The 23,006-nt window shown below is 34.9% G+C and overlaps 1 protein-coding gene across 1 annotated transcript; it reads right to left on the bottom strand.

Annotated features, from left to right (window-relative positions):
- Nucleotides 1-16,306: 16,306 nt before the first annotated feature.
- Nucleotides 16,307-18,492, bottom strand: LOC139867941 (zinc finger CCCH domain-containing protein 14-like). The gene is made up of 3 exons (XM_071856286.1): nt 18,314-18,492; nt 17,888-17,948; nt 16,307-17,251 (listed from the first exon to the last, which is right to left on the bottom strand). The coding sequence occupies exons 1-3, from the start codon at nt 18,393-18,395 to the stop codon at nt 16,474-16,476; spliced, it is 921 nt and encodes a 306-aa protein (XP_071712387.1). The 5' UTR covers nt 18,396-18,492; the 3' UTR covers nt 16,307-16,473.
- Between the last annotated feature and the right edge of the window lie 4,514 nt (nt 18,493-23,006).

The raw sequence follows: 23,006 nt of genomic DNA, 5'->3' as shown, positions 1-23,006 counted from the left end.
GAACAACCTTACCCTTGTTGACGTCCGAGCCTATAAAAAGGTAAACAACGAGAGAGTAAGCAAAGCTTAGTGAATGCAATAATTATACACATACATATATAATCTACTTACTTGTAATCACTTACACAAATACCTCATACACGCTAGCATTTTAAAAATTAGCATACCATCTCAAGATACAAATGCTAAGTCCACGATATCATGAGCTAGCACAAACGATAGCATATAACACGAACAATATAATATGCTATACCACAACGTAAAACCATGGTTAACCAATCGTACAAGGAATGGTACTTGAATTTCCCATCGGTGTTCATAACAACCATTAGAGTACTTAACACGTCGTACACTAATCCCACGGGTGGCATCTTAACACGTCGATGCTTCACCCCGGGTGGCATCTTAACACGTCGATGCTTCACCTCGGATGATGTCTTAACACGTCGACACTTCATCCGTTAACTTCTTGGAGTGGCATCTTAGCACATCGATACTTCACTCCGGGTGGCGACTTAACACATCGACACTTCACCCATCCTATTACTTTGAGTGGTGTTTTAGCACATCGACACTTCACTCGTCACGTGAAATATGGTGTCTTAGCACATCGACACTTCACTCGTCACGTGAAATATGGTGTCTTAGCACATCGACACTTCACATCTCACGCTACAACAAATAAATACATTATACACCTACGCATATAATTATTCCACTCACCTTAACACGTCGGTGATGATTACACTTCCGTACTCTTCAAAGCAAAGTACCTAATACATTACGCACATATATCAATCATACATTCAAGTTGGTCAACCAACTTATTCGCCATACAAGTGCCATTTGGCCCATAGTGCAAACGTGACCCATTTGCACCATTCCTTCTAACACTAGGTCGGAATTCTGTCAAACCCTTACCAACGATTCAATTATGGTCTTAATACACCTTTTAACACAAGGTTATCACACTTTCGCACCCATTAACCCACCTAGGTCATCAAAGACTCATTTGACCTATTTCAAGGTTAACACACTCATTTGGGTCACTATCATACCCAAATACACCCATTCACTTTAAACTCTAAGTGTGCTAGTGATTACCTATCATTTAAGACCCATAAGCACAATTTAACATTTCAAACCCTAGGTTAGTCATCTTTGAGTACTCATGACCCAAACTTACCCAAAAACCCCCAAATCACTAACAAATGGGTTTTATGTTCATCTCTAACCCAAACCCAAACCCTAACCCTTAAACAATTAGAACAAGGAAATCAAGGTTAAGACTTACCACTACAATCAAAATGTAGCTAGGGACTAGATGAACAATTTTAGAACTCGCACTTAAACCCGGTTTGGCCTTCTTCTTCCTTGATTTGAGCTCTCTCACTCTAGAAACCCTTTTCTCTCTCTAAATTGAATTGGAAGAGGTGTGGTTGTTGGAGATGGAGTAAATGGTGCTCCAAAACTAATCTAGGGCCTTAAATTCGTCCACAAAGTGAAATTACCAAAATACCCATTTGTAATGTCTAAAAACAAGACAGCTGGCCCGCCAGTTAATCTGGATGGTGTCCAGATTACTGGACAGCGTCCAGCCCTTCACAACAGGACGGCGTCCCGTCATTTTGGACGGCGTCCCAACCTTATGGGTAAACAGGATCTTACAACTCTCCCCCACTTGAACCGGATTGCAACCTCGCAATCCAAGCCGCATGACAAGCAGGATGATACACTAAAACAAACTCTTCGGATTCCCACGTAAACTCGGAACCTATACTTCGACGCCATTGAACTTTAAAAGTTCTCACCTCTTTATTCCTCAATCTTTTCACCTTTTCATCAAGTATAGCAATCGGCTCCTCAACATACTCCAACTTATTGTTTAGCTCAATCTCGTCTAAAGGCACCCATGAAGAATCATCCGTAAGACACTTACGGAGGTGGGAAACATGAAATGTATTATGGATCCCTGCAAGCTCTTCAGATAATTCCAAATGATATGCAACTTCACCAACACGAGCTAGGATTTTAAATGGTCCAATAAACCGATGAGCTAACTTTCCTCGTTTTCAAAACCGAATAACACCTTTCCATGGCGAAACTTTAAGCATCACCATGTCACCTTCTTGAAACTCAATCGGTCGTCTTCGTTTGTCGACATACGCCTTTTGTCTATCTTGAGCCTTTTTCAAATGAGCTCGAATCATATCAATCTTGCTATTCGTCTCTAAAACCAAATCGGTACTCCCGATTTCTCTTTGACCCACTTCACCCCAACAAATCGGGGTTCGACATCTACGCCCATAAAGCATCTCGTAAGGTGGCATCCCGATACTAGTATGATAACTATTATTGAACGAGAATTCCACCAACGGTAAGTGCTCATCCCAACTACCGCCGAAATCAATAATACACACCCGTAACATATCCTCCAATGTTTGATTCATACGTTCAGTTTGATCGTCCGTTTGAGGATGATACGCCGTGCTCAATTTCAATTGTTTACCCATATCTTCATGAAACTTCTCCCAAAATCGAGATGTGAAACGGGTATCTCGATCCGAAATAATAGATATAGGAACCCCGTGTCTTGATATCACCTCCTTGATAAACAACTTAGACAAAGCCTCCGATGATATCGCTTCCCGAATGGGAAGAAACAAGGCACTTTTTGTCAATCGATCAACTATTACCCAAATCGAGTCAAATTGGGTTCTCGCCGTCTTTGGTAACTTTGTGATGAAATCCATAGTAATGTGCTCCCATTTCCATTTCGGGATTTCTAACGGTTGTAAGGTACCATACGGCTTTTGTTGTTCGGCTTTAACTTGCAAACACGTGACGAATTGTTCAACATATTTAACAACATCACGTTTCATGCCCGGCCACCAATATTCTTTCCTCAAATCAAGATACATTTTTGTCGCGCCCGGGTGAATGGAATACTTTGACTTATGTGCTTCATCAAGTAGCACTCGTCGGAAATCTCCCATTCTAGGCACCCACACTCATCCTTGAAAAGACAACAAACCATGCGGACCTAAAGTAATAGACTCCCTTTGTCCCACGATTCGTTCCTCATGCTTATTGTTAACAAAAGCTTCAATTTGAGTCTCGCCAAGCTTTACAAGAAAATTGTTAGTAATAATCATGCATAACGATCCTACTCGTATTGCCGGATGTTGACTCTTTCGACTTAACGCATCCGCGATCACATTCGCCTTACCCGGATGATAAAGTATTTCACAATCATAGTCCTTCACCACATCCATCCATCTACGTTGACGATAATTCAAATCTCGTTGATCAAAAAGATGTTTCAAGCTCTTGTGATCCGAATAAATCGTACACTTGACACCATACAAGTAATGGCGCCAAATTTTCAACGCATGAACAACCGCCGCCAACTCAAGATCATGAGTCGGATATCTCGTTTCATGTTCCTTTAATTGTCGAGAGGCATACGCGATGACTTTACCTCGTTGCATTAGAACACAACCGATCCCATTTAAAGAAGCATCACAATAAACCATCATGTCTTCTACACCTTCCGGCAACACTAAAACCGGAGCTTGACATAACTTCTCTTTTAGCAATTGGAAAGCAATACTTGCTCGTTTTCCCAATTAAATCTCGCATTCTTTCTCGTTAACTTTGTCAAAGGAGAAGCGATTTTAGAAAAATCTTGGATAAACCGACGATAATAACCGGCCAATCCGAGAAAACTTCGGATTTCCGTAGGCGTGGTCGATCGTCCCCAACTCTTCACCGTCTCAATCTTCCCCGGATCTACTTGAATACCATCCTTGTTCACAATATGGCCAAGGAATTGAACTTCCCTTAGCCAAAATTCACATTTGGATAATTTTGCATACAACTTCTCCTTCCGCAACGTCTTCAACACACCACGCAAATGATGTTCATGTTCCTTCATACTCTTCGAATAGATAAGTATGTCGTCAATGAACACAATCACCGACTTATCCAACATAGGTTGGCACACTCGGTTCATAAGATCCATGAATGCCGCCGGAGCATTCGTAAGACCGAAAGGCATAACTACAAACTCATAATGCCCATAACGCGTTCCAAAAGCCGTTTTCTCAATATCTTCCTCACGGACCTGCATTTGATGATAGCCGGACCGTAAGTCAATTTTAGAAAAATAAGTCGCGCCTTGGAGTTGATCAAACAAATCGTCAATCCGAGGCAATGGATAACGATTCTTGATTGATGCACATCCGCATACTACCATCCTTCTTTTTCACGAATAAAACCGGAGTGCCCCACGGCGAAGCACTCGGTCGAATAAAACCCTTCTCAAGCAACTCTTGGGTTTGATTTAACAACTCTTGCATTTCCGTTGGTGCTAAACGATAAGGAGTTTTAGCAATAGGAGTAGCACCCGGAACCAACTCAATGCGAAATTCAACTTGTCTTTCCGCCGGAACACCCGGTAATTCATCAGGAAAAACGTCTTCGAATTCACTAACCACCGGAATTTCACGGATGGGTGGTGGCTCTTCACGAGTATCAACTACATGAGCAAGAAAATCCATGCCACCACTAACAAAAAAACTACGTGCCCGTGCATAAGTGCATAATGGCACAAGTATTCTCCGTCTCTCGCCATGAATAATTAACTCTCCCCCACTTGGGGTCTTCACACGAATAGATTTTTCATGGCATGTAATATCGGCTCTATGACGATCGAGCCAATCCATACCAACGACAATATCGAATTCACCCAAGGTCATCGGGATAAGATCAATTTTAAATGTTTCGGTACCAAACACAATATCACAATCATTACAAACATCAACCCCTAGCACCATCTTACCATCCGCTATTTCAACTTCTACCGGATGACTTAACTTAGCTAGTGGTTTATCAAGCTTAGACACGAATCTTGGAGAAACAAATGATAAATTAGCACCGCTATCAAATAGGATCCTTGCCGGATTAGAGTTAACCATGAAAGTACCTGAGACAAGTTCATTTGATTGCTTGGCCTCATCATTGGTCATCAAGTAGTTGCGACCCCTAGCCGTGCCCGCCGCCTTCTCTAGCCGCTTAACATTATCACCCCGCAAATCGAGACACTCTGTCCTTCGGTGCCCTTCTTTACCACAATTAAAACAAGTAAGCTTGGTTGTAGATGATGGTTTCGGACATTCACGTGCCATATGGCCCTTTTGTCCACAATTGTAGCACGCATAAGAAAAATCTCCAGAAGCACATTTCTTCACACTACCAACACTCTCGGAACCCTTCTTGTTCTTTTTGTTTGAAAAGATCGAATGGCTCGAACCTTCAATCTTTCTTTTGCCAAAAGTAAAGTCACTCTTCCTCAACACGAGTGCCTTAAAACCTTTGGCCATATTGAACAACTCATCAAAGCTTTTCACCACATTCACACTAATCTTCTCTTGATAACTATCACTTAAGATTAGATAGAAGTCTTCCTTCAATATTTTATCATTGCCGACATACTCCGGGCAAAATTGGGTCTTGGACAAAAACACGGATTTGAGAGTGTTCAAATCCATCGACCCTTGCCTCAAGGAACGTAACTCGTCCTTAAGCCTTGTAAGATCGGCCGAAGTTCGGTATTCATCGAAAAATTCCACCTTGAATTCATCCCAAGTGAATTCCATGCATTGTTCTTCACCATAAACTTGGATTTTTGCGTCCCACCACAACTTAGCATCGCCCCTCAACATACTACACCCGTACCTTGTCTTCTTATAGGACATTCACAAGTACAGAAGGCCCCCTCCATATCGGAGATCCATCGGGCACTCTTAAGAGGGTCTCGTTCACCTTCAAAGGTGGGAGGTTGAGAATCCTTGAAATTCTTATAGAAAAAGTCTCGTCTTCCCACATTATCTTCGTGAAGAATGGCCATAATTTGTTCCTTTACTACATTGACTAGTTGCTCGTCAATAGTATCTACGAACATCTTCTAGAAACTCCGCCTTTTGACGTTTAAAGATGGCCTCAACCTTGGCCGTAAACTCGGAGTCCTCGCTCGTACCTACATTATCATTTTCGGGTCCGTTTCTCGTCTTCATTCTATAAAACGGAATAGATTAAACAACGAAAATGAAAGGACATAACACACACACACACACACACACACACACACACATATATATATATATATATATATATATATATATATATATATATATATATATATATATATATATATATATATATATATATTGTTATAATTTAGGAGTTTATGACTACCTTTTAGGCTTGATTCTTGACTAGAGACTACTAATAGATATTAAAGATGAAAGAAGTGAGTATATGAAATATATTCAAGTAAGAAGTGTATCGAATATTTACAACTCATGGGTATTTATAATACTATAATTTACTTTACGTTTATCATGTTCATTTGGATTCATATGAAATTGGCAAACACTTTTTCTGACTTTTATAACACTCCCCCTTGGATGACAATTTTAGTTCATTATAAAGCAACTAGTACTACCTCGTTAAAAACTTTGCTAAAGAAAAACCTAGTGGGATAAAAACTTTAGTCAAGGAAAAAAGAGTGCAGTATAGAGTTGACTCCCCCTCAAGTAGACATCGCTGAGTCGTCACATCTTTTGAACTTGCCTCATGCCAATATTGTGAACGTGTGTTCTGAAAACAGCGGTTGACAGTGCTTTGGTATAAAGATCAGCAGAGTTGTTGATTGAACGTATCTCATTTTAATCTGGTTGTCTTTTACGAGATCTTTAGTATATGAGAAGAATCTGAGGTTTTCATCTGAAACTGTATCATCTAAATCTTTTATGTACAAGTTTAGCCCCTGCGATTTGTCTACAGTCTTCTCTTCATGGTTTGCTCAAACCCTTATTTCAATTCCTATTCCCTTTTAATCTTTTCTGAGCCTTACCAACATACCATTTTTTTTCATCAAACTTATGACCGTTAAGACTGTCTATGGCTTTGGCGCCTCATCAGCATTTATATTTTGTTCTGTCACTTTTGATACTCTTCTTTCATTTGTATTATGCAAGCTGCATTATCTTCATTATAGTTGTTGGTGAAGATAGGTGTTGGTCTTTTATAGCGTTCTAGTCCACAAGAATCAATAATGATTTGTGTCATTGATCTCAACCAAACACATTTTCGAGTAGTTTCATATAATGCAATCACTTCGTCATGATTTGATGATGTTGCAACAAGTGTTTGTTTTAAGAACGCCATGATTTTGTGGTACCTCCATTTAGGAATACATATCGAGTTTGAGATTTATCTTTATGAGGATTTAATGAATGACCTGCATATACATAATCAACCAAATCTTGTTTTGAAGCGTTAGAATAAAATAATTTTAAATCAGCAGTTCCTCAAGGGTATCAAAATATCTGTTTGATCCCATTTCAATGTCTTTTTGTAGGGGTTTAGCTGAACCTTGTCAACAAATTAACTGCAAAAGAAATGTCAGGTCTTGTACAATTTGTAAAATACATAATAACCCCAATTGCACTAAGATATGGAACTTCTGATACGTAAAGATCTTCATGATCTTCACGGGGATGAAATGGATCAGTGTCAATATTGAGTGATATATCAACCAATGGTTTTGTCTTTAAAAATGTTCTAAAATCTTTTCGGTATAGTTTGTTTGATGTACAAGTAAACCATTAGGCATATGCTCAAATTGCAATCCAAGGCAATACTTAGTTTTTTTTCTTTCAAGATCTTTCATTTAAATTTTTTTATAAGTTGAATGATTTCATAGATCTCTTTATTTGTTCATATGATGTTATGATCATTGACATAAACAACTTATAATCACATATCCAGACATTGTTTTCTTAATAAGAACACGTGTTCACATAAGATTATTTGTATACCCTTTTTCTTATCAAGTAATCACTTAATCAGTTATACTATTGTATCAACCCATATAAAAATCTTTGTGATTCAATGGAATACATTTCTTTGGGTTTTGCATTAGATGTTTCTGATACCTTAAACCCTTCATGTATATTCATGTATCTATCACTATCAAGCGATTCATTTAAATAAGTAGTAATAACATCCATGAGATGCATTTCTAAATTTTTAGAAACTGTTAGGCTGATTAAGTATCTAAAAGTAATTGCATCCATAACAGGAGAATAAGTTTTCCTCATAATCCATTCATGGTCTTTGAGAGAAATCTTGAGTTACAAGTCTAACTTTATTTTGTAACTTCATTTTTTCTCATTTCTTTTTCGGATAAAAATTCATTTTTTATTTCATACGTTTCACATCTTTAAAAGTGATAACGATTGATCCAAAAACTTTTCTTTTATTGAGCGATTCTAATTTAGCTCGTATTACTCCTATCCATTGAGTCCAATCATGTCTATTTTGACATGCAATGACAGATTTTGGTTCTAGATCATCATCTTTATTCATGATGTCATTGTAAGATTATATGAAAAATCAATATTTGTCATTTTGTTTCGGTTCCATAATATTGCATAATTTATTGCAATTTATGTATTTACATCGTTAATATCCTCTGCAGAAGGTATTGATTTGTGGTTCTTCTTGAACACCTTTTTTTTTTTACCTCATTATCAGCTGATTTTCCTTTTCGAGGATTATTATCTTTGGAACTAATTTGTCTTCCACGTTTTAGACGTGACAAAAGACTCATGAGTGACATTATTGCCAGCTTTTGGAATTTCAATTCTTTCTAGAGCATTTACTGCTGATATATATGATTTAGTCACTCTTTTTGCATCTGCAAATGCATCGGGTAATTTATTCGCAAGTTCTTGCATATGCATTATTTTTTTGAATTTTTGTTTCGCATTCTTTTGTGTGAGTATCAAGATACCTTAATTGATGTTCACATCATGAAACATCATTTTATTTATTTTTTCATTTCTCCCCCTAATCTAGGGAACAATTTTTCATTAAAATGACAATCAGCAAAAACGTGCTGTAAAAACATCACCCGTCAAGGATTCAATATATCTTATGATTGAAGATGTTTCATATCCAACATATATTTCAATCCTTCTTTGAGGAACCATTTGTTGTGGTGGTGCAATTAAAAATACACTTCACAACCAAATGTTGTAAGATGGAAAATATTTGGCTCTCGACCAAAATTAAGTTGGTAATGGAAAATATTTATGGCTTGCACTTGGTTTAATGCGAATTAATGTCGCATCATGTAAATTTACATATCCCCATATAAATATTGAGAGTTTTGTACTCATTACCAATTGTCTAGTTATTAGCTGCAAGCGTTTATTTATTGATTCAGCTAAACCAAATTTGTGTATGCACATGAGCAACTGGTTGTTCAACAACAATCTCTGTAGACATATAATAATCATTAAATGCTTGAGATGTTAACTCATCAGCATTATCAAGTCTCATCCTTTTAATGGTGTAATCAGAATAATGTGTTCTCAATTTAATAATTTGTGCAAGAAACTTTGCAAATACCATATTACGGCTTGATAACACACAAACATGAGACCATTCGCTAGATGCGTCTATTAGAACCATGAAATATCAAAATGGTCCACATGATGGATGAATTGGTCCATATATATAACCTTGAATTCTTTCAAGAAACATTGGTGATTCTTTCTCAATATTATTTTCATTAATCACCATATGTGCTTTTTATTAATCACCATATGTGCTTTTCATTAATCACCATATGTGCTTTTTCATTAATCACCATATGCGCTTTTCATCATATATCCTTTTCACCATATGCGCTTTTAATCATATGCGCTGCGCTTTTCATCATATGCACTTTTCATCATATGCGCTTTTAATCATATGCGCTCCGCTTTTAATCATATGCGCTACGCTTTTAATCATATGCGCTGTGCTTTTCATCATATGCACTTTTCATCATATGCGCTTTTAATCATATGCGATGCGCTTTTCATCATATGCGCTTTTTATCATATGCGCTTTTAATCATATGCGCTGTGCTTTTTATCATATGCGCTTTTCGGTGCTACAAAGGTATTTCTCATTTCCGGTTATCATTGATTGATAATCATATCCATTATGATATATATCAGAGAAACTTAACAAATTTCTCTTTGATTTGGGAGAAAACAAAGCATTGTTTATCATAAAATTCGTACCATTTGGTCATATGAATTTTTGCCTTTTCTGTTCCTTATATCAAGTTTGCAAGACCTGATATAGTATTTATAATTCCTTCATTTGATTTAAATCAATGAAATATTTCTTAGATTTGATCATAGTGTGTATGTTACCACTATCTGCAATACATATGTCTTTACCATTTAATTGATGTTGTATTTCAGCAGGATTCATACTAAAACTTCAAATAAGATAAGCAAATAATGAGTTATATTTTAGCAAGATAATCAAATTATATTACCTGCAAACAAGTTACAATCAGAAGTACATAAAAGATAACACTTTATAAACATATGCGTTATGGTCTAAAACCATTTATTTATGAGTGATACATAACAAGCTAGGCATCTTAGAAAATTCAAACCATTCAAGTCTAAAGGTAGCTCAGGGTTTATTTAATCAAGATTTTTCAACAGATTCACTCTCGTTTTCTTTTCTTTTGGGACTTATTTGTAGAGATAAACAAGATGTTCATGTATTCAAGAAATACTAGACTGATGATCCACGTTACCAGATCATTAATAAGAATCTTCGGAATTCTTATAAGAGCGTCTACTAACATCTTCAATTTTATTCTTTCATGGATCACCGTTATTTCTTGATAATTAATATCGTATCTATCTTTGAGTATTTTCCATAATACACTTGGATCTTCGATCATATAATATGTAGATTCTAAGGACTCGTCAATATGTTTGCTAAGAAAAATACTTGTTATTGCTTTCTCTTGTTCGGAACAATTGTTATTTTCATTCAGGGTTTCTAAAATACCGATTGATTCGAGATGTTTTTCTACATTCATAACCCATATTAAGTAGTTGTTCCCACTTGATTCTAAAGGAGCAAATTTAAGCCTTTTCAAATTCGACATTTTCTATTATCAAAAAGATGAACAACATAAATCATACATAATCAACTTCTATTCATAGACAAATAATAAAATGAAATTAGAATCATTTTAAATTCATAAGTAGCAAACAACATAATAATGGCATGATTACAAATGATAAAACCACAAGAGCAGGATAGAATATAGGTTCACCCGGTGGTATATTAGCAACAATGATAATAGTTAGTATGACCAATACAATAGGAAAAATCATCCTTGTGTGAATCATCTTTACAAAAAAAAAAAAAAAAAAAAAAAAAAAAAAAAAAAACTTTTTAAGAGTCGTAATATGAGAAAATGAAGAGTGATTTGTGAAAATGTGAAAACGGAGATGTTTATTTTATATTTGAAAAATATAGTCGTTGTAACGTTGTCAATTGACGTTAACAACCGTTATGTATATATGACCGTTGTAACGTCGTTAGTTGACGTTAACGAATGTTATGTACTCGTTGTATTAATAATAATTTTAATAAAAGAATTTTATTAGTACAAATACGATTACTATAAATACATTTAGTATAAATACGTTTAGTATAAATACGAAGATTAAGAGAATAAACATATTATGCATAAATAATAAATTTTAAGAATAAACATTAGTATGCATGAAATAAATAATGATTAATTGCATAAGTAATCATAATTGTTAGATAACATAAATATAAATGTTAGTGAAGTTAATAAGAGTTAGATTATAGAAATATAATTCAAGCGGTATAACCGACCATATATAACTTAAATAACATAAATATAAATGTTAATGAAATTAATAAAAGTTAGATTACATAAATATAATTCAGGCAGTATAACCGACCATATATAACTTAAATAACATAAATATAAATGTTAGTGGAGTTAATAAAAGTTAGATTACAGAAATATAATTCAGGCGGTATAACCGACCATATATAACTTAAATTACATAAATATAAATGTTAGTGAAGTTAATAAAAGTTAGATTATATAAATATAATTCAGGCGGTATAACCGACCATATATAACTTAAATAACATAAATATAAATGTTAGTGAAGTTAATAAAAGTTAGATTACAGAAATATAATTTTACTTATGATGATAATAATATTTACCTTACTAATAAATAATAGAAGATATCGTTAAAGAATTTCTTACCCTGATTAGTGACTTGTGCTTGCTTAGATAAACCTTGATTATACGGAGCACTTCGTGCTGATAATGTGTTATAATTTAGGAGTTTATGACTACCTTTTAGGCTTGATTCTTGACTACAGACTACTAATAGATACTATTAAAGATGAAAGAAGTGAGTATATGAAATATATTCAAGTAAGAAGTGTATCGAATATTTACATCTCATGGGTATTTATAATACTATAATTTATTGTACGTTTATCATGCTCATTTGGATTCATATGAAATTGGCAGACACTTTTTCTAACTTTTATAACATATATATATATATATACATATATATATATATATATATATACATATATATATATATATATATATATATGTATACATATATATATATATATACATATATATATATATATATATATATATATATATATATATATATGTATATATATATATATGTATATATATATATATGTATATATATATATGTATATATATATATGTATATATATATATGTATGTATATATATACCACACTACCCCATCTTGCTCAACAATCGCCGTACATCGCTTGTTTGACACGATTTGAACCCGTAACAATGGTAGCTAATCATTGTTACGCGAGCACGTCGCATTAACTTGCTAGTACAACGTCTATCTCGCTTGATGATTGCAAAAACACAACACAAAACAATTAGCGCATAGTTAGTTCACCTAATCCTAGGCACTAACCATTCCCCGGTCCGACCCGTCTCCTACAAGTCCCGCGTAACGCGCATAAACAATTCAAGTCTAGGCACCTATCTCAAGTCGCCTAAATCCCTTAGACCATGCTCTGATACCACTTGTAACATCCCAAACCTTGATACGCCCAAAATATGACCCCAAAATTTTTTTTTTGGACTAGTACATCTGGACGGCGTCCAGCATTCTGGACGGCGTCCAGTCCTGAAGGCCTGGAAGGTGTCCAGCCTTTTGGGACGGCGTCCCATTGAACTGCCAGGGACTGATCCCCGTGCTCAACTTACGCGAGCGAAAAACCCGCTTCCCGACACTTTCAGACGAAACCCTCTTTACAACATGTCAATATAAGTTAAACTAAGAGATTTCCACCATAAACCAAGTTTTTACAACATCGGGGCCACATCGGCCGTTTTACAAGTTTCGTTCAAAAATACAAGTTCGACCATAAGAGTTTAAATTCCAAAAGACACCTAGAGCATGGTGTTTGGGGTTAAACTACCCACATATTGGCCAAACTTCAAAAGCTAACACATCCAAAAGCATCTCCTATCAAAACAAAGCGGGATCTCTAATCCAACCGAATGCCCTTACCCTTGTCGACGCCCGAGCCTATAAAAAGGTAAACAACGAGAGGGTAAGCAAAGCTTAGTGAATGCAATAATTATACACATACATATATAATCTACTTACTTGCAATCACTTACACAAATACCTCATACACGCTAGCATTTTAAAAATTAGCATACCATCTCAAGATACAAATGCTAAGTCCACGATATCATGAGCTAGCACAAACGATAGCATATAACAAGAACAATATAATATGCTATACCACAACGCAAAACCATGGTTAACCAATCGTACAAGGAATGGTACTTGAATTTCCCATCGGTGTTCCTAACAACCATTAAAGTACTTAACACGTCGTACACTAATCCCACGGGTGGCATCTTAACACGTCGATGCTTCACCCCGGGTGGCATCTTAACACGTCGATGCTTCACCCCGGATGATGTCTTAACACGTCGACACTTCATCCGTTAACTTCTTGGAGTGGCATCTTAGCACATCGATACTTCACTCCGGGTGGCGACTTAACACATCGACACTTCACTCATCCTATTACTTTGAGTGGTGTCTTAGCACATCGACACTTCACTCGTCACGTGAAATATGGTGTCTTAGCACATCGACACTTCACTCGTCACGTGAAATATGGTGTCTTAGCACATCGACACTTCACATCTCACGCTACAACAAATAAATACATTATATACCTACGCATATAATTATTCCACTCACCTTAACACGTCGGTGATGATTACACTTCCTTACTCTTCAAAGCAAAGTACCTAATACATTACGCACATATATCAATCATACATTCAAGTTGGTCAACCAACTTATTCGCCATACAAGTGCCATTTGGCCCATAGTGCAAACGTGACCCATTTGCACCATTCCTTCTAACACTAGGTCGGGATTCTGTCAAACCCTTACCAACGATTCAATTATGGTCTTAATACACCTTTTAACACAAGGTTATCACACTTTCGCACCCATTAACCCACCTAGGTCATCAAAGACTCATTTGACCTATTTCAAGGTTAACACACTCATTTGGGTCACTATCATAGCCAAATACACCCATTCACTTTAAACTCTAAGTGTGCTAGTGATTTACTATCATTTAAGACCCATAAGCACAATTTAACATTTCAAACCCTAGGTTAGTCAACTTTGAGTACTCATGACCCAAACTTACCCAAAAACCTCCAAATCACTAACAAATGGGTTTTATGTTCATCTCTAACCCAAACCCTAACCCTTAAACAATTAGAACAAGGAAATCAAGGTTAAGACTTACCACTACAATCAAAATGTAGCTAGGGACTAGATGAACAATTTTAGAACTCGCACTTAAACCCGATTCGACCTTTTTCTTCCTTGATTTGAGCTCTCTCACTCTAGAAACCCTTTTCTCTCTCTAAATTGAATTGGAAGAGGTGTGGTTGTTGGAGATGGAGTAAATGGTGCTCCAAAACTGATCTAGGGCCTTAAATTCGTCCACAAAGTGAAATTACCAAAATACCCATTTGTAATGTCTAAAAACAAGACAGCTGGCCCGCCAATTAATCTGGACGGCGTCCAGATTACTGGACGGCGTCCAGCCCTTCACAACAGGACGGCGTCCTGCCATTTTGGACGGCGTCCCAACCTTATGGGTAAACAGGATCTTACAGTGTCGAGTTGGTGTTGTCAAACTTAGGTCCAGTTCTTAGATTTAGGTGTGTTTGACGATGAGGTTTTAGCTACTGCTCTTGGACAGCTTGGTTATAATGGGTTGTTTAAAGTAACGGATGGGACGGTTAATGCTTCGGTTGAGATTGATATCGGGTCCGATCATAATATTGTAACGTCTTTTGCTTTGGATGGGCCTGTAGGGCCTGCTGGGCTGGTGTTAGATAGGTCCACAACAGTTACTGATGATGGGGTATTAAACAGTAAATGTGCGAGCTTGGATACAATCTTGAAGAAATTGACAAAGACAAAAATGTAACAAATGAGGAAGTTGAGGCTATTTCTATTGGCGTCTCGGAGCCAAATGATGATAACTTTATATTTGCGGTAAGATTGACTTGATTGAAAAAGGAGAAGAAGAAAAGAAATAAGAATTGTTAGCAAAACGTAAGGTAGTTTCAAAAGAGGCTTACACTTCGAACATATATAAGCTTAAAGATAACATTGATGACTTGAATTACGTGGACACAATTCAAAACTTGTTTATGGAGACTCGAGATGGTAGAGATAGATGTTCATCGGCGAACGGGGATGGACAAATGTCCGTGGAGGCTTTCACGGCATTTAATGAAATGTTGACACGTTTGGTCGGGGAGAGCGAACCGGGTGATGGATCCGCTAAACGTTTGGCTGGGGAGAGCGAACCGGGTGATGGATCCGCTAATGTGTTATCTTAGAAGATAGAGAATCGGTCAAAAAACATTTTGTAAGAGACAGTCAACGGCAAGTTGAAAAGGGCGGGATCTAGAGGTTAATTTATCTTATATCGTTTGGGTTAGTTTTCGTCTTTATCGGGTAGTATTAAGTCTTGTATTTGTTAGTTTGTTTTAACGTTTTTCGGGTTGTTAAAGGAGCCTCGATTATAGATAATTTTCAATTAAATAGTTTCTTTTATGTGCGAGCGCCTCCGTTATCCTCCTTTTATTTGTATTCCTTGTTAGGTGCGTTTTGATTTAGAACACGGTCTCGTTTCTATATGAATTTTTGTTAATTTTGCAAAAAAAAAAAAATAAATAATAATAATAAAAAAAATAATAGAAAGCTTTATAATTATAATTATAATTTATTTATAATTGGAGTAAATAATAATAATAATACTGAAATTGAAAGGAGAAAAAATCTACACCATGCCAGCAAATGTAACTTACATGACTATCCATCCACATCATCTCACCTTTCCAAGACATGTCCAGCACAGAACAAACACAACATATTCTAAACAAATCTAAGCTGGTCAAAAGTCAAACATTAAGCACCTGAACTGCGCAACTCTTCCGCACCATGAGCAAAATGGCACCGATCGCCAAACGTACAAGAACCTTTAGAAAAATTATCACACAACTTGGTCTTAAAAGTACCTGCAGGCCCACCAAACCCACCAGCAGGCTTACCGAACCCCATTTGTGGTGCAGAAGTTGAACTTATGTTCACTATAAGCTCCCGAACCATCTGACTTGCCTGTTTGATCTGGTCAAACGTGCCCTCTAGCTCAATGTTTTTAAGATTCGGGTCTGACTCATGGTCTCTAATGGAAAGTTTGACTCCAGTTAACCGACAAATCTGTTTAGAGTTGACTCCATTTTTACCAATGATTGGTCCAGCAAGGGTACCATTAACACTGATTTTTGCAGTTGCAGATGCACCAAAACCAGCTGCTGCTGCTTGGTTTGATGAAGGATTAAAATCCATCCTACCGGGCCCACCAAATCGATTTCCAGCTGCGGGTCCTGTCATACGTGGATCTTCGTGGCGAGATTGGACTGTTGGTTTACCCAACTCCCATTCTCCATGGGCGTAATGACAGCTGTCACCGAAACGACATCCTTCTGCGGTGTTGTATTTGGTACAAAGGCGGGATTTAACGGACGGTGGAGATGAACCGTCGGGAAACGAAGGCGGAACTACGGGAGTTCGAATGGTTGGAGGTAGAGATTGGTTGGGACCCGTCATTTGAGTGAGGGCTTTGGCCCCACCGGGTACATAGTGTGCGAAATGGCATCCTTCACCAAATGGGCATCCAGATGTGCTGCACAAAAAACAACAAATGGAACATAAAAGGTTGTGTCAATAATAGTACAGGAACTGTCTCTTTCAAGGAACACCTAAAACTTGGCCTGCAAACACTTTATATTTTGTCACAGAACGTAAACATACAGCCATTTGAAATTTCTCAGTTGGTGTGCTTGGTATAGCATAGAATAAAATTCTGTTCAAAACAAATTTCATGCAGAGACTACCCGTTAAATAAAAAAAAACTTATACTGGGTTGTTAATTATATGTCTTGTATACCAGATTAATTTACCAGCCAAACACCAGTGTTAAAGGACAGATCATGGTTCCCTGTATCACGATCAATGACCGATATGATAAAATTTAAAGTTGTTATTCAAAGTTTTTTTTAACAAAACAACCGTTTCTGTACTACTCCTTTGTTATCATGGTTGGTACCTATCTTGATTATGTGAATGCTATATAACCTGTATCAAAACTTTAGATTTCCAAGCAATTAGTCCATAAATCCATAATATAGATCTTTGAATTCTAAACATTTGTGTAGAGTAAAAAAATAATAATAATCGTTAATTAAATACATAAAACATTATTAAAATATAAAGTACTATGTTTACATGATTAATTTTAGTTCAAGTTAGATGTAAAAACCTGAAAAACTTTGTGCATGGCTTCGATTTGCTTCCTAAACCAGATTGAAACGAATCGGTTTCTGTTACATCACATTCATTATTTTATCTCAGTTATTATTCAAAAATTTTAATCAACTTATATATTTTTTTTTATAAACATAATCTTAACCACTAATTTCACTTCATCTGAACGAACATTGTAAGTCCTGATTCTAATACATAACTAAACATATACGCCTATACATATACATATATGTATAAGTAAAAAAATTCGTATATGCATACATACATATCGTATATATACGTACAGATACAAACAAATACAAATATATATATGATATATAACAAATAACAACGAAATCTACGGGAGAATTATGTGAGATTTTATAAGTGTAATTGAAACCCTAGATCTGAAAATTAAATAAAAATAAAGCAAAGGTTTGACCTTGTTTTGATTTCTTGAACCCAGGGTTTCCGTTGAATCCTGAAGACGTCCGGTCACGTTTTCTGGCGCCGGCGAATTCCATGATTGGATAAATTAGGGTTAGGGTTTTGAGAAGACGTCGTAAAAAAACTCCCAAAAAGGGAAGTGTGAGGCTGAAATTGGGGAACAAAAATTAGCGATCTACGATTTTAGAGGTTTGGTTTTGAAATCGGTCAAAGTCAGCATTTAAAAACCATAGAGTTAAATTAAATCAAATGAATGGTATATTGGGTGGGCTTACATGGGCCTCACAAATACTCGATAGAAACTTTTGGAGAAGGGAAAGACAATATTACACCACTGATCCTTAATAAGTTTATATTTAGGGAGGTGATACTCATGATCATACTAGAAGCATTGCCCGTGCGTTGCACGGATATTTTTACGCTTTGCATTTTCTATTTTAAAGTAAAGTATGTGGTTGTCTCGTACGTAATAGTTCTTATTGGGAGGACATATATAATAACGACCATATGAAACAAAGAGTTCTTAACAGTCCATAATAATGCTTTATAAAAAAAACAAAAACAGTCCATAATAATCGTAATAAATAAGCAAAAACTTCCACGAACATCAAAATAGGTAACTAAGTGCCGACGTAGACAAAATGTATGCTAATCTTCTACGAATCTCCAAAAAGCGAATGAATACATAGATTTGTTTAGGGTGTTGGGTTAAGGATCCTGGTAATTGATTTGAACTTTTTTAACATATATATTTTTATACTATACTATTTAATAATTAAAAGGATAGAATTGTAAGAAAATTTATATAAGAAATTTAAATTAACTTAAATATATAAACACAATTATACAATATAATAATCACATTATAAACATTAAAAAAAAGAATCTTCGAACGAATTCATCCAACATAGAGCCAACCACGTGTCTTCTTGGCAAGTCTACATTTGACATTTTTTTTAATTCAGCTTTTCTTCAGTAGCTACAAAAACAAACAAACACGCATTATATTTAATTATATATGTATGTATATATAATTATATATCAATATTATACACACATACACACACACACACACACACACACACATATATATATATATATATATATATATATATATATATATTAAATAATATTTTAAATCGTAAATAATTTACATACTACATATATTATTAAAATAATCAATGAGAGACTTTTGATGATCCGTATATTTAAATATAAAGTGATGTTTTATTCATATAAACATATAAAATGATATAAGTGATGAATGATAACAATTTAATGAGAAACTCAAAAGTTATAATTAATATATATATATATATATATATATATATATATATATATATATATATATATATATATGTGTGTGTGTGTGTGTGTGTGTGTGTGTGTATATACACACACACACATATATATACATATTCGAATATACACACACACGCACACACACACACACACACATATATATATATATATATATATATATATATATATATATATATATATATATATATATTAAATAATATTTTAAATCATAAAAGAAAATATAGATTACACATATTTACCTCATGATACATAACTTGAATATTCATCTTTTAGTAATATGGCGTGATCTTCTCATTGTATGATTGCTACTGAAAAGTGGAGATGTAGGATACAAAACAAATTACAGTATATATATATATATATATATATATATATATATATATATATATATATATATATATATATATTCCGAAAATATATACTTCATGATTAAATCAGTGTTATATATGTACATTTATCTACGTATATATATACATATACATATTTGAATATATATTACATATATTTACCTCATTATACATCTCTTGAATATCCATCTTTTAGTAATAATATGATGTGATCTTCCCATTGTATGATTCCTATTGAAAAGTGAAGATGACATACATATTTATAGGCTAGTAAAAAATAAGTTAATTTAGTAAGAAGATGAAAGGTTCGTATATTTATTTTTCATTTTTGGTTTACCATATATTTATTATTTATTTTACTACTATTTAATTCTTTATTTATCATTTAATTGATATTGAATAAATAATAAATATATATTATATGTAAGTTACTAATATTGATTTAATCCGGTTCATAAAATTAATATTAAATCTTATATTCATTATATATATATATATATATATATATATATATATATATATATATATATATATATATATATATATATATATATATATATATATATATATATATATATATATATTATTTTGTTACAATTATTTAATTTAATTTAAAAATTTTATTTAATACATCAACACATGATTAAGTAAGCTTATTTATTATTCATTTTTTATATATAGATATATTATTTTATTTCATTTATTTAATCTAATTTAATAGGAATTCTATTTAATACACTAACATGATTAAATAAGCTTATTTATGAGTTATGACTCTTCGGGTCACTTTTAAGATTATTTATTTATGAAGGTTTTTTTTTAAAAAAAAAAAAACTGAATTTATATGTATTTTTTTATAGATTATATAGGTAATAATAGATAATTGAAATAGAATTTAATGTAGCAAATTTATGACATAGGGTGTCAATATTTAGGTAGTAATAGACACATACATATGTATATGTATATTTTTAATGCGAAAAGCTACTTAAAGGTAAAAGATGCAAGACAAGTAAACTGCGGAGAATGTTAATGAATGTGGTGAGACTGCGCGGAATATTAAAGAGTGCGTAAGATTCTCGCAGTACTTGTGCGGAATGCCTAAGTGCGCGCACATCTTACTTCTGCGCAGAACTCAAACCTATAAATAGGGAGCTTGGCCTCTCATTTTAGGTTGTTGATTCTGGAAAAATTGCCCTAGCCATATTGATCTCTCTCGTGAGTTTGCCCGAGACTTGATCTTTTTTGGTTAAGGTAATTTACGAAGACCGGGACATGGTTGTTGATCGTTTAGCACTTAACGAAATATGACAATAAGGTCCCAAAATCCTTATCGACATCCGTTGTACCCCCTTATTGCACTCAATCCTTAATTAGCCTTTATTGGATAATCTAGGATCGATCAATTGGCGCCATCCGTGGGACACGAATAGAATTGAAATGAGAAATGCACGTTCATTTTAATCGAGCTATTAAACTCGTTTCTTAATTCTAATCGTGCTATTTTCTTCGTTATATTGCAGGAAAACGTAAGCAAAATTTGTAATCTAAGTAAAATGAAGAAGCAACAGAAACTTTCAGCCACCAAGAGTATGATGAATGTGGCAAATAAGCATTTGAAAGTGCGTAAAACGCATAAATCTTTTTTGGCCAAAAAATCAACAAAAGGGCTTCAAAATGTGCAAGATGCGAAAATAATAAGCACAATACACAAGAAGAAAGGGCTTAAAAAGCGAAAGGCAATCGAAATGCTTGAAAAATGGCAACTCACACCCATCACTTTCCCATTTGAGCAGAACTGCGATATGTCAGATAAACCGCTAGTCATATCGTGCAAGATTGTGAATACGGGAATAACAATTATGAAAGTACATGTTGATACTGGCAGCAGCATAGATTTGATATATGAACAATGCTTTTGTCAATTACCAGAATGCATTAAAGCAAAAATGAAGACAACCGCGATATCTCTGTCTGGTTTCGCGGGTGAATCTGCTTGGCCTATAGGGCAATTATCGCTAAAAATTGAGTTGCATGATGAAACAGACGTAAAATTGACAAGGCAATCGCAGTTAGACTTTTATGTTATACGATCTGCTTCGCGTTATAACATGTTATTGGGAAGATCTCCATTGCACAAGCTTGGCATAGTGCAGTCTACAATACACGGAATGGTCAAATTCACTACCTGCAAGAGTGTGGCAACAATAAACTCTATGGCTATCCAGTAAATTTGTGCGGCTATAAGCACGCAAGATGCAGTTGTTGCGCACAAAATTGCGGAAGATGACATGGTTGTTGTAAACTCTCAATATCCTGACCAAAAAATAAAAATTGGCATCGAATTGGATGAAGAAATAAGAAAGAAAATTATACGCTTACTTGTTGCATACCTGGATGTGTTTGCGTGGAGTGAGCAAGATATGACTGGAGTTCCGCGTGACGTCGCAGAACACAGATTAAATGTTAATCCGGCGCTAAAACCGATTATACAAACATGGCTCCTGATCGCGTGAAATGGTTAGGTGCGGAAGTTACCAAGTTAGTTAAGGCAGGCATTTTGCACGAAGTAAAGTATCAAACATGGGTTGCAAACCCAGTGTTGGTAAAAAAAGCCTGATGGTTCGTGGAGGATGTGCATAGACTTCAAAGACATAAACAAAGCTTGTCCAAAGGACAACTATCCGCTTCCTGAAATAGATCTTAAAGTGGAGTCTTTGCACGCTTATCCATTCAAATACTTTTTGGATGCCGCAAAAGGGTATCATCAAATACCAATGGCGCGAGAGGACGAGGATAAAACCGCATTCCATACTGGAAAAGGCATTTATTGTTATATTAAAATGCCTTTTGGATTCAAGAATGCGGGAGCAACTTATCAGCGCTTAATTGACAAAGCGTTTGAAGGACAGATAGGCCGTAATTTTGAAGCTTATATTGATGATCTTGTCATAAAAAGCAAAATGCAAGAGCAAATTTTGTTCGGTATGGAAGAAACATTTGAAAGTCTGCGAAAGA

This window comes from Rutidosis leptorrhynchoides, chromosome 1, assembly GCF_046630445.1.
Source record: "Rutidosis leptorrhynchoides isolate AG116_Rl617_1_P2 chromosome 1, CSIRO_AGI_Rlap_v1, whole genome shotgun sequence".
Lineage (NCBI taxonomy): Eukaryota > Viridiplantae > Streptophyta > Magnoliopsida > Asterales > Asteraceae > Rutidosis > Rutidosis leptorrhynchoides.
This window is presented reverse-complemented; position numbering and strand designations above follow the sequence as displayed.

What these genes read in the sequence shown, in the direction of transcription:
- LOC139867941 (XM_071856286.1), bottom strand. Translation starts at nt 18,395, where the DNA reads ATGGAATTCGCCGGCGCCAGAAAACGTGACCGGACGTCTTCAGGATTC. An exon ending in GTTCAAGAAATCAAAACAAG is followed by an intron (nt 17,949 to 18,313) that starts GTCAAACCTTTG and finishes GTGATGTAACAG; the next exon opens with AAACCGATTCGTTTCAATCT. An exon ending in CCATGCACAAAGTTTTTCAG is followed by an intron (nt 17,252 to 17,887) that starts GTTTTTACATCT and finishes TTTTTTGTGCAG; the next exon opens with CACATCTGGATGCCCATTTG.